Here is a 15,680-nt window from a genome sequence, read left to right on the forward strand (position 1 = left end):
GAAAAAGGATGCTGCCTTAGCAATACATTATCAACCAATCCACTTTCCATTTTTAAGACGCTACAAAATTTTATAACCCATTGGGAGTGTTTTCATAAAGATATCCTGTAATTCACAAAAATAATCTCATTGTTTGTTATAAGTGTTGGAGTTTATCATGGAACTTAAATAATAATCCTATAACCTTCTACAGTGCCTTTCATTTGAGGATCTCAAAGCATTTGACGTATCAGTTTGGGTTCACCGTGTATTTAAACTGGTGTTTTTTCTATTTGGAATTTTTGGCCTTGATTCTCAGTTGCTTTGTTTCTGCATTAAGCATTCCTGCACCTTTGTGATCCCAGGCCCTGAATCTGGGCTTTGGCAGCAGAGAGGAGCCATGAAGCTGGTAGAACCAGACCCTTGAGAATCCCTCAGCATAAGAGGGTTTACCCCAGTGGTGTAGGGCTAGTGGAACAGCCCTACACTGCCCTTCTTTGCAGACAATGGCATAGGTGTTGTCATAAATATAAAGGGAAGGGTAACCACCTTTCTGTATACAGTGCTATAAAATCCCTCCTGACCAGAGGCAAAGTCCTTTTATCTGCAAAGGGTTAAGAAGCTCAGGTAACTTGGCTGGCACCTGACCCAAAATGACCAATGAGGGGACAAGACACTTTCAAATCTGGAGTGGGGGGAAAAGGCTTTTTTCTGTCTGTGTGATACCTTTGCCGGGAACAGATCAAGGATGCAAGATCTCCAACTCCTGTAAAGTTAGTAAGTAATCTAGCTAGAAAATGCATTAGGTTTTCTTTGTTTTGGCTTGTGAAATTCACTGTGCTGGAGGAAATGTGTATTCCTGTTTTTGTGTCTTTTTGTAACTTGAGGTTTTGTCTAGAGGAATTCTCTATGTTTTGAATCTGACTGCCTGTAAGATTATCTTCCATTCTGATCTTACAGAGTTGTTCTCTTATCTTTTTTTGTTCTTCTAATAAAGTTCTGTTTTTTAAGACTCTGATTGGGTTTTTTGGGTCTTAAAAATCCGAGGCTGGTTTGTGCTCATCTTGTTTATTCTCAAGTCTCCCCAGGAAAGGGGGTGTAAGGGCTTGGGGGGATATTTTGGGGAAATAGGAACTCCAAGTGGTCCTTTCCCTGTTCTTTGTCAAATCACTTGGTGGTGGCAGCAAACTGTTCAAGGACAAAGCGAAATTTGTGCCTTGGGAAAGTTTTTAACCTAAGCTAGTAAAAATAAGCAGGTCCCCACTTTCATGCGGGTCCCCACATCTGTACCCTAGAGTTCAGAATGGGGAGGGAACCCTGACAGGTGTGTACTCAGGATCAAGAAAGTGTTAGTGGTGGGAGGAGGCATGACTGGAGCATACCGTGGCCCAGCTATTTAGTGCTGTTGCAGAAGTGAATATTAAAACAATATTAAAACTGCTCTAATTTATGCCAGGAACTAGACCCAGGTGTCTCCAGAATCCAGGATGTGTAAAGATGAACCAGGACTGGGAGAGAAGGTGGCACAGAACCATTCCATCAGTCCTGTGCTGGCTGTGAACTTCCCCAAGGGCCATTCCTACCCAGTTTAAGGCACCTTTATATATGCTGCTGGAGTGGCAACAGAGGACTGTAGGGCAAATGAGAATCGGGCCCTTTGCTTTTTATTTGATAAGGTGTATATTTCTTTGATAAATAATTATGCCTAACATCATCCCTGTGAGGTAGGTGAAAACAACTAGTCAGCAGGTGAATTTAGGCCCAGGGAGATGAAGTAATTGTCCATGGTCACAGACAAGGGTCCCAAGAGTCCTCCTGACTCTCACAGCTGACAATTTTTTAAGGTGGGAACAAAAATTGTGCATGGTCATAACACGTTACCTAGGGGTGCGATAATGGCAGCTCATAGTGCCGCAGGATGCTGTTAAAGACCCTGCCCCGAACAATTAAATCGCCCTTCCCCCCGCCCTGGAGTAGGGTGACCAGATTTAACCGGGAAAATATCGGGACACATGGGGGAAGAAAAAAGAAAGAGGCCGGAATTTTATCGGGACGTCTGGTCACCCTACCCTGGAGAGTCCCAAGCTCATGGCATTAAACACTCCCTACCCCCACCCCGTGGGCTTTGAGCCCCCTGTCTCCCCGCAGCACCCACTAGCCTTAAAACGCTGTGCTGCTGGCCTTCCTCCCCAGAGGTCTAACACCCGGCTGCTGCGCTGGCGACCCACCCCTTTGCAAAAGCCCTAGGTGCGCGAGCTCCGCTCTACCCCCGGAGCGGCACCGCCACGTGCTCGCTCGCCAGAGGGCCACCCCGGGCTTTGCTTCTCCCAAGAGAAGGCTCCTCCCTCTCCCTCACTCGGAGCCGCCCAGATTTCCAGGCAAGCTGGCACATGCGCAAAGGCGCAGTAAACAGGCGAGCCCGCTCCTCCCCCTTACGGCCTTTGCGTGCCGCTCTCGAGTAGTGAGAGCGAGCGGTGGCGGCTGCGCAGTGGGGGCACATCCGGGCACTGGGGCAGGATGAATGCTCCTTTCCAAGATGGCGGCGGAGGGAGGAGGGAAGGAGATGAACGAGATTAAGACCCAGTTCACCACCCGGGAGGGGCTGTACAAGCTGCTGAGCCACTCGGAGTACAGCCGGCCCAACCGGGTGCCCTTCAACTCGCAGGGCTCCAACCCAGTCCGCGTCTCATTCGTCAACGTCAACGACCAGAGCGGCAACGGCGACCGGCTCTGCTTCAATGTGGGCCGGGAGCTCTACTTCTACATCTACAAGGGGGTCCGCAAGGTACTGGGGCAGCAGGGGGGCGGGAGAGGCCAGGGGCCCGACCTGCTCGGAGCACGAGGGGCGTGCCAGCAGGGACCTGCTTGGCTTCAGTGTGGGCCGGGAGCCCGAGCTGCGAAGGCCGGGGAGCCGGAGGCCAGGCCGGGGGAGTGGGCTTTGCCTCAGTGTGAGCTCAGCACTCTTCGAGGGGGGCGAGATCCCCCTAGGCTCGGGGCGAAGGGTGGAGGCACTCTATGGCCGGGAGCTGTACCTGCTCACCGAGCCAGGGGGCTTGGATGGTGCCGGACCGTGGGGAGGGGGACTCTAAGCCTGAGGTAGAGGTGTAAGGGGGAGAGCTCTGAGAGGGAGGAGAACTAGTGTTGGGGGCTACCTAAAGGACACAGGACTGGAAGTGACTTCTTGGGTTGTAGAGTCCAGTCCCCTGCTGTGGTGGGCAACTATGTCCTATCATCCATTCATACATTTATAAAGCTACATTTAAAAGCTAGTTAAGTTAAAGAACCCAGAGAGTCATCACCAGCAGCTAAAGTATGTTCCTGTGCAGCCTTTTCTTTGGCTCGTTTGGGCAGGTTTGGTAATGGCATAGTAACTCTGGGCCTGTCTCACCTACTGCTACAGGCTGAAGATTATGGGACTCTCTCTGAGGAGTGTTTGGTGTTAGCATGGGGTTGCCAAATCTCAGACAGGGTGGGGTTTTACTCTTATTTGGGTTAGGAGGAAATCTTTCACACTAAGAGTGAAAAATTAGAGGTCTAATCTTATAAAATGTGAACTAACCCCAGGTCTGTCTCCAGAGGTGTCCAGTACAGTGAGCTGAGTCCTCTAAAGGCTGAAACTTTAAATTTATGATTATAACACACAGCAAAAGCTTTCATCATGAGAGAAGTACTGATGCAAAATAAGTCTCCCAATCTGTGAATGATATTTGGTGGTGAAAGTCTAATAGCTTGTGCATTAAATGGCTAGTATGCTATATTAATGGGCAAATCGTAGCTACATAAGTACTGCATATGTAATTGCTGTTTTGACTTTTTGGTACTCCATGGTGCCTTACTTCCTCGTGTTTAGTGAGGCATTCTGATAATTTGCATCACCAAGTGAACAGGTGTCACTTTTAATATATGTAAACATAGGCATAACCAATCTCGAAGTTTTATTGAGATATTATCTGTTTAGCTTGGGTATGTATGAACCCCCTTCCAATTACTACATTGTGTGAGCACCTTACAATATTTAATGTATATATCCTCTGACAGTGTTGAGATGGAGGGAAGAGTTGTTATTCCCACTTTACAAATGGGATCTGAGACACAGAAGAGACTTAGTGACCTGCCCAAGGTCACTTGGGAAGTTAGTAGCATAGTAAGGAATTGGACCTGGGTTTACACAGTTCCAGGTGAATGAATGCCCAAACCACTCTTTCTCTTGCTTGATAATTCATGTAAAATGTAAGCACTAGCTAATTGCTGAGGAGAGTTAAGCCTAGTAAGGATTAGTTGGTAATGACTTGCAACTGAACAGACCCAATATGTGTTGTCTGATTGTATGCACTTGTTTCATACACACATTTGAATTGACATTTGCATAATTTAACTTAATCATGTGATGAGTCTTGATAATTTGGGGATGTTTTAAGTAATTGTGAATTAAATTTAAATATTGATTTGGTATTTAGGCACTCTAGAGTAGTTGATGTTATTGAACAGTTTTCTGCCTATTCATGTTAAAAAATATTTTGAATATGTCCATTTTATAATCCATAGTGGCCTTTTCTACATATGAGTCAGTGTGGATGATACTTCATATGGTTAAAATCTGTCCATCTTCCAACCCTTGTAACTGTTAGGAGTCTATCATCTTTGAGTTAGTTTTCAGTACTGAATAATTGCAAACTTCTGCAACTGTTTTATTTAGAGCAGCTCTTAATGCAGCCCAGTTACAGGACATGTGACTCTTACCAATCTTTTTTAGTCATTTGTTATCACACTTAAAGTAAAGAGAAATCTAGAGACTGAAAATATGCCATGAAAATAGGGAACTGAGGAGTTTTTAAGTGCCAGCTTACAACTTGTAAGTCTTATTTGCATTCTTCTAATAGCTTTTCCAGTATCTTTGATAAAACATAACTTTGTATTTGTGGGTGTAGCAGCAATTGAAAATCCTACTGTACCTACCTGCTGGATGTCTGTTTTGGGTTTTGAGACATACTATAAACATTATAAATATATTATTCTTACTTCAAGTAATACAGTAAAATATACTAGAAGTTTAGAATAGAATTTGTGTTTGAGTTGGTCAAAGCAAAGCAATCCAATCTTATCAATGACCTTCAGAACAGATACTTTTAATACCATAATTACTAACTTCAGTTTAAAAAGCCTTAAAGTAACAGCTGAAATATATTAAATGTATCCAAATTAAAGAAAAGATTATAGATGAGAGAGACTAGGGAAGTTGATCTGCCATACATTTGGAATATTGTATTCATTATGAATGTATCTAGAAACATCGATGAGCTTGAAATCATTATGGGCTGTGATTCTGCAGATTGGGGCCTATGGCTTTGGTTCTCTTTGTCTGTGTAGAAAATTGGCATTAGAATAGGAAAGATTGTCAGCTGACAGTTACAGCTGTCAGAATGATTAACATAATTTTCATAAAGAGAAATGCCGTTGGTTATAAAACTTGCTACTGCTTCTTGCTATGGTGTATAAGGTAGGTGAAAGAAGGAGAGCTCAATGGTAGATTAAACTAGAAGTGTAAAACACTGTCTTAAAATGAATAAATATAAACTGCTGTAAACTTCACATACAGCATGCTTCTAAAGTTGTCTCTAGACTAGAGAACGTTTAGCCAAGACTAGCTAGCTAAGACTGATTAAACTTGGGTACTTAGCCTGCGTCTATGCCAGGAAAACGCCTTTAACTCAATTTTAGCAGGTTGAACTACAGTATAATTTCTGTTTGTGAACAGTGTTACTCTGAATTTACACTTGGAAGCGAGGCTTGGTTTTGTTTATGTGTAGTTTGGCTTGTATTATGTAAGCCTGACTTAAAATTTATTTCTCCTGATCAATTTAGCTAGATTAGACCAGTGATTATATTTCAGGTACTTTAAAATGTTAACTACAGCAAATGCAGGTTTGTATTTTAAAGCTGCAGTATAACTTAGGTTAAAAAGAAATTGCTAATTTTATTACCTCTTCCTGCCTTTTAAGCAGTCTTTAAAAAGCCTTGTTCCATTAGGTTCTGTTCCTGCAGAAGTCAGAGAAGGAAATGCCATTATCTTCAGAAAAAGCAGGGTCTTATTCCTTTTATTTGGTATGTGCCATGCTTTATTTAACCATGAAAGAGCTAGCAAAGTAAACAGATATTGCAGTGTCACACAGTATCTTTAGGGGAACATATTGTAATAAGTTTATATATTATTGTGGGCCAAGCATATGTGTGACTGTGCTCTGCTCCGTGGGAGAGGGTTCCACAACTCCTTCAGGAACTAAAACAGTGATTACAATATGCGTTATTCACCTTAAACACCTCCAAAGAGGTACATATATACTGGTTCAAGGTGAGTTTCCACACACGAAACAAAGAAAACAAAGAAAATTTGGCTTTAAAAGGCTACATTTAAACTGACTTAAGGCCGCCTTTCTGATCCAATAGACAGGACCTTCTGTCCTAGAGCCTAAACTCTTGCAAAAGACTTCGGCCTATCAGAGCCCCGTAAGACTGATGGATGACTTCTGGTAAGCTTTTAGTGTGCATATAGGCACTCTTATTGATTTTAATGTTTTTTCTGTAATGCTTTTGCCTTAAGAATAAAGGTGCTTGCTTAGAAAGAGCTGTGTGGTAACTTGTAACTGATGGAAATACACTATTTATAGCCTTCGGAGAGAAAGCAAAGCACAGGTGCTGGCCATTAGGTGACTGGCTTGCTGGGGATATCACAGTGTAAGGTACGGAGCTCTGCAGCCTTAAAATTCTGGTCATGAGGGAGAAATGCGGGTCTCCACCCAAGAGATGTGATGGCTGGGAGCTAAAAACTTTAAATGAGTCACCAAGGAGGGGGCATACAGGTGCAATTACTGTGAAACTGTGACAACTGTCTGGGAACTTCTGCAGGTTTTGAACTTTTGGTATATACTATACTTAATTCAGCCAGGGAAGAACTTGGAAATGGTTAAAATGGTTTGAAATCCCAATCTGAATGTGAGTCCAAATCACATCCCTAAAGAGTATTCCTTTAGGTTATTTTTCTTTATCTGGCTGCTTCCACATCCCAAATCAGCTTTGTCTGCCATTTCTGTTTTGTGAATTAATCTTTAGTTGTAAGTCTCTTTACCCAGGCCACTGAATTGTTTGTGTTGCTTTAGAGATGAATCCTATGTAAGGATTGGTGTTCCATGTGACACTGTGATGCTTTCTTAACCTGGTTTCTTGAAGGTAAAATCTGGAGTTGGATCCAGTGTCTAAGACAGGGATGGGCAAACTTGCCCCCTGATGGCTCCCCTGGGACTCCTGCCCCATCCAACCCCCCCCCACCCCTCCCCCGTTTCCTGTCCCCTGATGGGTGCCCCATCCACCACTCCCTGTCCCTTGACCACCCCCAGACCCTCACTCCTGACTGCCCCCCGCCACCCCATCCAAACCCCTGTCTCCTTCCTGACTTGCCCCGGGACCTCTGCCCCATCCAACCACCCCTTCGCCCTGTCCCCTGACCACCCCTGGAACCCCTTCTTCCCCCCCCCGGAACCCCTGACTGTCCCCCACTGTCCCATCCAACCCCCCTGGAACCCCTGACTGCCCCCCCGGGACCCCTGCCCCATCCAACCTTCCTGTTCCCTGCCCTCTGACCCCCCCCTCCCCCAACTCCCCTGCCCTTGATCCAACGCTCCCTTACCGTGCTTCCTGGAGCACTGGTGGCCATGCAGCCGAGAGCACCGGGTCAGGCCACTGCTCTGCAACTGCGCTGCCTGGCTGCCCAGAGTGTGGCGCAGCACGCTGAGACTGAGGGGGCGGGGGAACAGCAGGGGAGGGGCCGGGGGCAAGCCTCCTGGGCCAGGAGCTCAGGGACCAGACAGGAGGGTCCTGCTGGCTGTAGTTTTACATCATCTTAGACCAGAGGTGGGCAAAGCTTGGAATGCTGAGAGAGAGACTTTGTCTGGGAAAAAAATCCTTCAAACTGCCTTAGAGGCTTTTCATAGCAAACAAGTAGGTTCTTCCAAACTTTCTCTATCAGAATATGTTTAGAAGTGAACTTGAGGAAGGTAGCAGGAAAGAATGAAATACTGGAAACTTGAGAAGAGCAGATGAATTATATGCCAGCTATTTGACGTAAGGAGGCTTTTATGCTGTATTTTCTGTCCCGTTACAGCAATCCAAAGCTCAAAAAAAAACCCAAAAAAACAACCTGTTAGTAGATTCTAACCTTGTCTTAAATTTAGATCCAATGGATGGGACGGTGAAACTGTATTTTAGTAAGGAGAAGCTAGGGTTGTGATGCAACGAGGTGTAGCCATTTTAATGAAATACTTGGCTAGTTAAGTATTCTTGGGAGTGCTGGTATGTTCCTGTGGTTTTTGTTTTCACCTCAGCTTCTGGACTCAATGAGGCTAGTTATGTATAGCAATCTCCTGTTAAGGTGAAAGCTTTGTTGGAGGTGAAGTCCAGAGTTGTTTTGAGAGTGATCCCCTCTTTGGGTGGGGAGTGCTATCTGAGGCTCACTTAGGAGTGCTCTGGCTTATATGTTTCCATCTTCAGAATAAATTTCTGTCCAAAAGATGACCCTTCTCTTGGAGGTCTATACTTGTGCACTTAGCGGCTGCAGTAGCTATGACTTTTGAATGGTCGCTGTGGTAGGGTGGCAAAGGGTTAAATAGTGGGTGGGTTCTGGTTGGATTGGCACATTCCTTTGTACCTTTATGGTGAGCATAGGAAGACTATAGTTGAAAAATTATATCTTGCTTAGACCAGGTAACTGAGACTTGCCATCAGGTACATCTTGTTTGTGGACCACAGGTCATTCTTTGATAAAGGTGTTGTTCAGTTCACGTTTACAAGGTCAGTGGTGAATGACATTAACACCATATATGATCTAATCATAGATTAACTCTCCTGGTTTTGTACATATTACCAAGTTACAACTGAATTTAGCTAGGCCTTAAAGGCTAGACTCACAAAGGGACTTAGGCATTGCAACACCTTACCCTGCTGCTCAGTGGAATCCTCAGCTCTGAGTTAGGGTCCCTATATAATAATGGGGAGAGTAAGGTGCTTAAGAAAAAGATTCACAAAAGCCGGCAAGCTGAACAGATGCCTAAACTAGTTAGTGGGAAATGTTGAAGAGAGTGGCATAGCCTAAGCCCTATCATCCAAAGGAAATTAAGTGCCTAACTCAAGACCAGAGGGAGACACCTTTCTTGGATTGGGGTTCACAACTGTGAACCCCCTTCTGGAGTTCGGCACCTAAGCAAGATTAGCTCTTTCTCATGAAGAAACCCCTTCCCTCACCTCCTTATAGCCAGTAGTCAGGACACATGCCTGCGATGTGGAAGACTGATTTTTCAAATTCTTGCTTTGCCTGATTTGGAGAAGAAATTTGACTTGAGTCTTCTATGTCCCAGTAAATGTCTTAACCACCAAGAATATGTCTGTCTTTCTCTTTGGCACAATAAATATTTAATTATACTAAGTGGAACAGTTTCAACAGGAGAGATTAAGATCTATCGCAGAATACCCAATAGCCTGGTGGTTAGGGCAGTTTCCTGGCATGGGGGAGACCTGAGTATAAATCCCTGCTTCAGATCAGGTAGAGCAAGGATTTGAAAATGGGTATCCCATGTCTCAAGTGCCTTAACCACTGAGCTATTGGGTATTCTGAACAAACATGTCAGTTTCAGGGTAACTGCACCAGTTTTTCCTCTTCTTGGTGCTTGCTGTTGGTGGACCATGCTTAAAGGTTTCCAGCTCCCAGCTGTGACTTCTCCTGGTTAGAGATCTGCATCTCACTCCTTTCTGATGTGAGTTTTTAAGGCTGCACGGCTCCCTGATTTACACTGTGCTTCTCCGCAAGTTAGACTGCCTAAACAGTCTTTGTTTTCCTTTCCCTCTAAAGACTATGACCAGTGTACTGCCCACAGTTACTTGTTACCCTGCAACTTCTTCTAAGTAAGCACATTTATTCCTAAGGGAAATTCATTAAAGAAAACATATTAAATCAATAAAAGAACCTACATGCATGTTAGAAAGCTTACTAGAGGTAACCCCCAATTTTGACCTAGGGCTCTGGTAGGTTTTAGACTTTAGTCATTGAGTTTAAAGCCAGAAGGGATCATTAGATCATCTAGTCTGATTTCCTGTAAATCACAAGACACGAACACCATCTGGCACCTGCACACTAAACCCAACAACTGAAATGAGGCCAAAGTATTACAGCCTACAGGAGACTAGGCTATTATGTGCCATAGGAGAGACTGAAGTGCACCTTCAGAACCCACAACTGGGTTTTCCCTGTGGTTACAAGTTTATCTGCCTTAAATTGAGAACCAAAACGAAGGCTGGGCAGATCACCCATTTCTTTATACAGCTCAGGCCTTTGATCTTGGCCTTCTGTAACAGGTAATTGACAGTCACCCAATGAAATTAATAGGCAACAGGTTTAAAACAAACAAAAGGAAGTACTTAACACAACGCAGAGTCAACGTGTGGAACTTGTTGCCAGGAGATGTTGTGAAGGCCAAAAGTATAGCTGGGTTAAAAAAAGCATTAGATAAGTTCATGGAGAATAGGTCCATCTCTGGCTATTGGCCAACGTAGTCAGGGACACAACACTATGCTTTGAATGTTCCTCAGTCTCTTGACTGCCAGATGCTGGAACTAGACAAAATTATCACTTGATCATTGCCCTGTTTTGTTCATTCCCTCTACAGCAGTTGGCATCAGCCCCTGTTGGAAGACAGGTTACTGGGCTAGATGGACTATTGTTCTGCTCAGTATGGCAGTTCTTACGTTCTCTCCTTGAGGGAATAACTTTAAAAGACTGGGGTTTTGTATAACCAGAGTTGGGTAAGTTGCATTAATGTCTCCATAGTGATTACCCGGAAAGTCCACTTAACACTTATTATCGTGAAAGTCCATACTTGTCTGGCACATTTTCTGTATAGTGTTTTGGACTTCCAAATCTCACATCTCCCTCGAGAGGTTACGTATAATCCTGGCCCACCATAACAGGCCTTTCAAGGACATTGCAGGAAATTGCCGTATGTGTCACAACACACAAGCCAATCACCCCCAAAATTCTGAAACTGGTGACCCCGATTATCTTTTGTGTGGGTTAGGTGTGCTCAGTCTTCTGGGCTGACTTGTACCGTAGTTGTCTAGTTGTCTAGTTCCAGCATCTGGCAGTCAAGAGACTGAGGAACATTCAAAGCATAGTGTTGTGTCCCTGACTACGTTGGCCAATAGCCAGAGATGGACCTATTCTCCATGAACTTATCTAATGCTTTTTTTAACCCAGCTATACTTTTGGCCTTCACAACATCTCCTGGCAACAAGTTCCACACGTTGACTCTGCGTTGTGTTAAGTACTTCCTTTTGTTTGTTTTAAACCTGTTGCCTATTAATTTCATTGGGTGACTGTCAATTACCTGTTACAGAAGGCCAAGATCAAAGGCCTGAGCTGTATAAAGAAATGGGTGATCTGCCCAGCCTTCGTTTTGGTTCTCAATTTAAGCGTATTTAGCATATTTACGGTACAATTCTGGGCTGACTACGGTACTTAGCATATTTACGGTACAATTTTTTTTAAATGGTTGTACTTGTACTCAAGAAACAGTGGGTTCATGTTAAATGTTAATGCTTAAATTAACAATTGGCAAGCTTCAGAACTGTTTGAAGGTTGGAAAGTGTATGTTGGAAATACTTTAAAATCTGAAATGTTGCATAAATATCTCAATTACTGTAGTTGTACTGTTTGTTATGGTTTAGGGTGATAGCCAGCATAGTGAAAACAGATATTGACATGAAACTCCTGTGCAGAAATGGTTTTAAAGCAGAAAGGTTAGGGATGTTACTGAGTTGTAATGTAGGACAAAAGTTGTGGAAGAACAGACTTTACTGTGCAGTTGAAATGTAGTTGACATAGTGTGAGTTATCGGAAAGAATGCTCTTTCATTATGGAAGAAAGCGGTTCAAGAAGGAGTTAAATTACAAACCTAAAAGGTACAAGTTTCTAGACTTGGTTTTGACTGTCCAGGTGGAAATTAGACTGACATTTTTCAAATTGGACTTAACCATTTCGTCTTGACCAGTGTGTCCTCTTGACAATGTAAATCCTAATGTTCGAGGTTGTATGGTGTTGAAGAGTTCAGTAAGGGCCACAGCACACAGTTCTTGGCTTACTAATGTCTGATTTTAAGTAATTTGGGTTCACTTAGTGAATGAAGAAATATAATATAATGCCAAATGCTATTCTGAACAAGAGTGTCAACTTCTTAAAATGTACTGCAGTGTACAAATTGCATGGGATTTACTGTGTGTGGCAGAATATGGACCTACCTTATTAAGCAAGAGGCGATGTCCCTGAAGATTCTCCAGACACAGAGCATAATTCTTACCCACTTCTATTAGAAAATCACTTTCATTAAGCTACCAAGTTATGAGAGTCTCTTGGGATATGTTTCACTTTGTAAAACTTAAAGAAGTTAGATGTCCTTTTATATCAATGTTCTGCTATTACTGCTAGTTCTTCACTAAAAGATGCTAATAAGGGCTCCACATACTGAATGTCTTAAAAAAAATTTCATGAGTCATTTGTGGATTTTTAAATTCATGTAATGATGCCTTAAGGACACTTTGGCCTGCAACAAACAATATAAAGAAATACTCTTACTCAGTAAATCTGTTAACAGTTATTGTCTTGTACTAGAAAACATGGTGAGACAAACCAAAGTACAAGGAATTTTAAATGTGTTAAATTGTGTTGAAGGTCAAGTTTTTATTCTTTAGAAAATTGGTTTTTTGTTTCTGCATTTCTGTGTAAGATTAGTGTAGACTGAAGTTTTCCCAATAAGTTCAAATGTTATCTTTTTAAAGATAGTTCTGTAAAACATTAGCTGTACATAGAATCTTTCTGATTAACTTCATGGTAGTATGAATATACATAAATACTATTCTTAGTGTTTTACTGCTATACGGTGGTGCCAAACTAGTCCAGCGGGACAAGGGCCAAAGGTGAGATGCATCAGAGGCTGGGAGAACTGCATAACTTCAGATCTGCCCTGCCCCACAGCTCTAGGACCATAAATGGGGCCATACCAAATTCACGGGCATGAAAAATGCGTCAAGGACCATGAAATCTGGTCTCCCTCTGTGAAATCTAGTCTTTTGTGTGCTTTTATCCTATACTATACAGATTTCATGGGGGAGACCAGCATTTTTCAAATTGTGGGTCCTGACCCAAAAGGGAGTTGTGGGGGGGCCTCAAGGTTATTTTAGGGGGATCACGGTATTGCCACCCTTACTTCTGCGCTACCTTCAGAGCTGGGTGGCCAGAGAGCAGCAGCTGTTGGCTGGGCAGCCAGCTTTGAAGGCAGCGCCCCCGCAGCAGCAACAGCCCAGAGGTAAGGGTGGCAATACCATACTGTGCTACCCTTATTTCTGCGCTGCTGCCTTTAGAGCTGGGTGGCCAAAGAGTGGCAGCTGCTTACCAAGAGCACTTCTGTGCTGCTGCCTGCACAGCTGGAAGGGTGGCAATACCATACCCCTAGGGCCCTGCATGGATACAAATTTATACCTGTGGGTGTGGATATCCATGGAACTGCAGGGCTCTCCTGGGAACCACAGCGGCAAAAGGAGCAGAACATGGGGCCGCTGCTCCTAGGATCTGCCGGTGCAGGCTCCTTTGGCATGGCTGTACTGCCCCCGACACTGCCCACTGCGTGGGCACCATGCTCATCGGCAGCTGTCCCTGCTTGTGCTAGTGTGTGCAAGCGGCACACAAGCAACCAGACAGGAGCCGCAGACAGCTGCATGGCATGGCAGGGCTGGGGGCCGTACAGCTGTGCTGGAGGAATTGCCAGCGCGGGACACTGTCTCCTGGGAGCGGCGGCCCCACGTTTTGTTCCTTTCGCCGTTGCAGTTCCCAGGACAGCCCTGCATCAGTGGGGGGTGCGGGCTCTGGGGTGGGGCCAGGGTTGAGGGGCTCAGGGCTGGGACAGAGGGTTGGGGTGTAGACTCTGGGGTGGGACCCAGGATGAGGGCTCTGGCTGGAAGTGTGGGCCCTGAGACTACGGTGGGGAGAGAGGACTCCCCCCAGCTTTCTCTCCCTGCAGCAGCACCTGGGCTAGGGGGAGGGAGAGGCACTTCTCCCCTTCGAGGCAGGTCCGGGGGTGGGGGAGAGCACCTGTCCCCCAGCTGCAGCAGATCTGGGCCAGGGCTTGGTTTGGGCCGGGGGAAGGATGCTCCTCCCACGGCTGCGGCAGGTCTGGGCCAGGGCTTAGTTCAGGCCAGGGGAGAGACGCCCTGGCCGTGGCAGGTCTGGTCCGGGGGAGGGGTGCCCCTCCCACAGCCGTGGCAGGTCCGGGGCTGAGTTGGGGCCAGGGGAGGGACACTTCTCCCCCAGCTGCAGCAGGTTCGGACTGTGGCTGGGTTGGAGCTGGGGGAGAGGTGCCTGTCCCCTGGCTGCGGCAGGACTGGGCTGGGAGAGGGGCGCTCCTCCCATGGCTGTGGCAGGGCCGGGCGGGTTCCCTGAGCGCCTGCACAGCACTTAATAGACAGCAGCGTGGCTGTGCAGCTTACAGGGAACTTAGCTATAGGGTCATGGGATAAGAACATAAGAACAGCCATACTGGGTCAGACCAAAGGTCCATCCAGCCCAGTATCCTGTCGGCCGACAGTGGCCAATGCCAAGTGCCCCAGAGGGAGTGAACCTAACAGGTAATGATCAAGTGATCTCTCTCCTACCATCCAGCTCCATCCTCTGACAAAGAGGGTAGGGACACCATTCCTTACCCATCCTGGCTAATAGCCATTAATGGACTTAACCTCCATGAATTTATCTAGTTCTCTTTTAAACCCTGTTATAGTCTTAGCCTTCCCAACCTCCTCAGGCAAGAAGTTCCACAGGTTGACTATGCGCTGAGTGAAGAAGAACTTCCTTTTATTTGTTTTAAACCTACTGCCCATTAATTTCATTTGGTGTCCCCTTGTTCTTATATTATGGGAACAAGTAAATAACTTATTCATTTTCTCCACACCACTCATGATTTTATATACCTCTGTCATATCCCCCCTTAGTCTCCTCTTTTCCAAGCTGAAAAGTCCTAGCCTCTTTAATCTCTCCTCACATGGGACCAGTTCCAAACCCCTAATCATTTTAGTTGCCCTTTTCTGAACCTTTTCTAATGCCAGCATATCTTTTTTGAGATGAGGGGATCACATCTGTATGCAGTATTCAAGATGTGGGCATATCATGGATTTATATAAGGGCAATAAGATATTCTCCATCTTATTCTCTGTCCCTTTTTTAATGATTCCTACCATCCCGTTTGCTTTTTTGACTGCTGCTGCACACTTGTATGGACGTCTTCAGAGAACTATCCATGATGACTCCAAGATCTTTCTCCTGATTAGTTGTAGCTAATGTTTGGTTTAGTTCTAGGAGTAAGTGGATTTTGGGTACACAATACAAATGTTAAATGACTTAAGTCCTGATTAATAACTTTTTTTAACTGAGGAGTTTGCAGTATGTTAAACTGTTATGGGTGTCTCAAGATCTAACTGTACCAGAACTAAACTTGAAGAAACTGTATTTGGTGTCATGATTTAGGCTAAGATTTTGTCACAGATATTTTTAGTAAAAATCACAGACGGGTCACGGGCAAAAAAGAAAAATTAATGGAAGCTGTGACCCATCTGACTTT

At 44.7% G+C, this 15,680-nt stretch overlaps 1 protein-coding gene across 5 annotated transcripts in view; it reads left to right on the plus strand.

The window, feature by feature from the left end:
• Positions 1-2,496: 2,496 nt before the first annotated feature.
• Positions 2,497-15,680, plus strand: part of WDR20 (WD repeat domain 20) — a 72,270-nt gene continuing 59,086 nt past the window's right edge. For all 5 annotated transcript variants that reach the window (XM_077819382.1, XM_077819383.1, XM_077819385.1 and 2 more), the window contains exon 1: positions 2,497-2,764. In XM_077819382.1, coding sequence (XP_077675508.1) covers positions 2,501-2,764 — 264 coding nt within the window. In that variant the 5' untranslated portion in view covers positions 2,497-2,500. The remainder of the gene's footprint in view (positions 2,765-15,680) is intronic.

Source organism: Eretmochelys imbricata, chromosome 6 (assembly GCF_965152235.1).
Source record: "Eretmochelys imbricata isolate rEreImb1 chromosome 6, rEreImb1.hap1, whole genome shotgun sequence".
NCBI classification, from domain to species: Eukaryota; Metazoa; Chordata; order Testudines; family Cheloniidae; genus Eretmochelys; species Eretmochelys imbricata.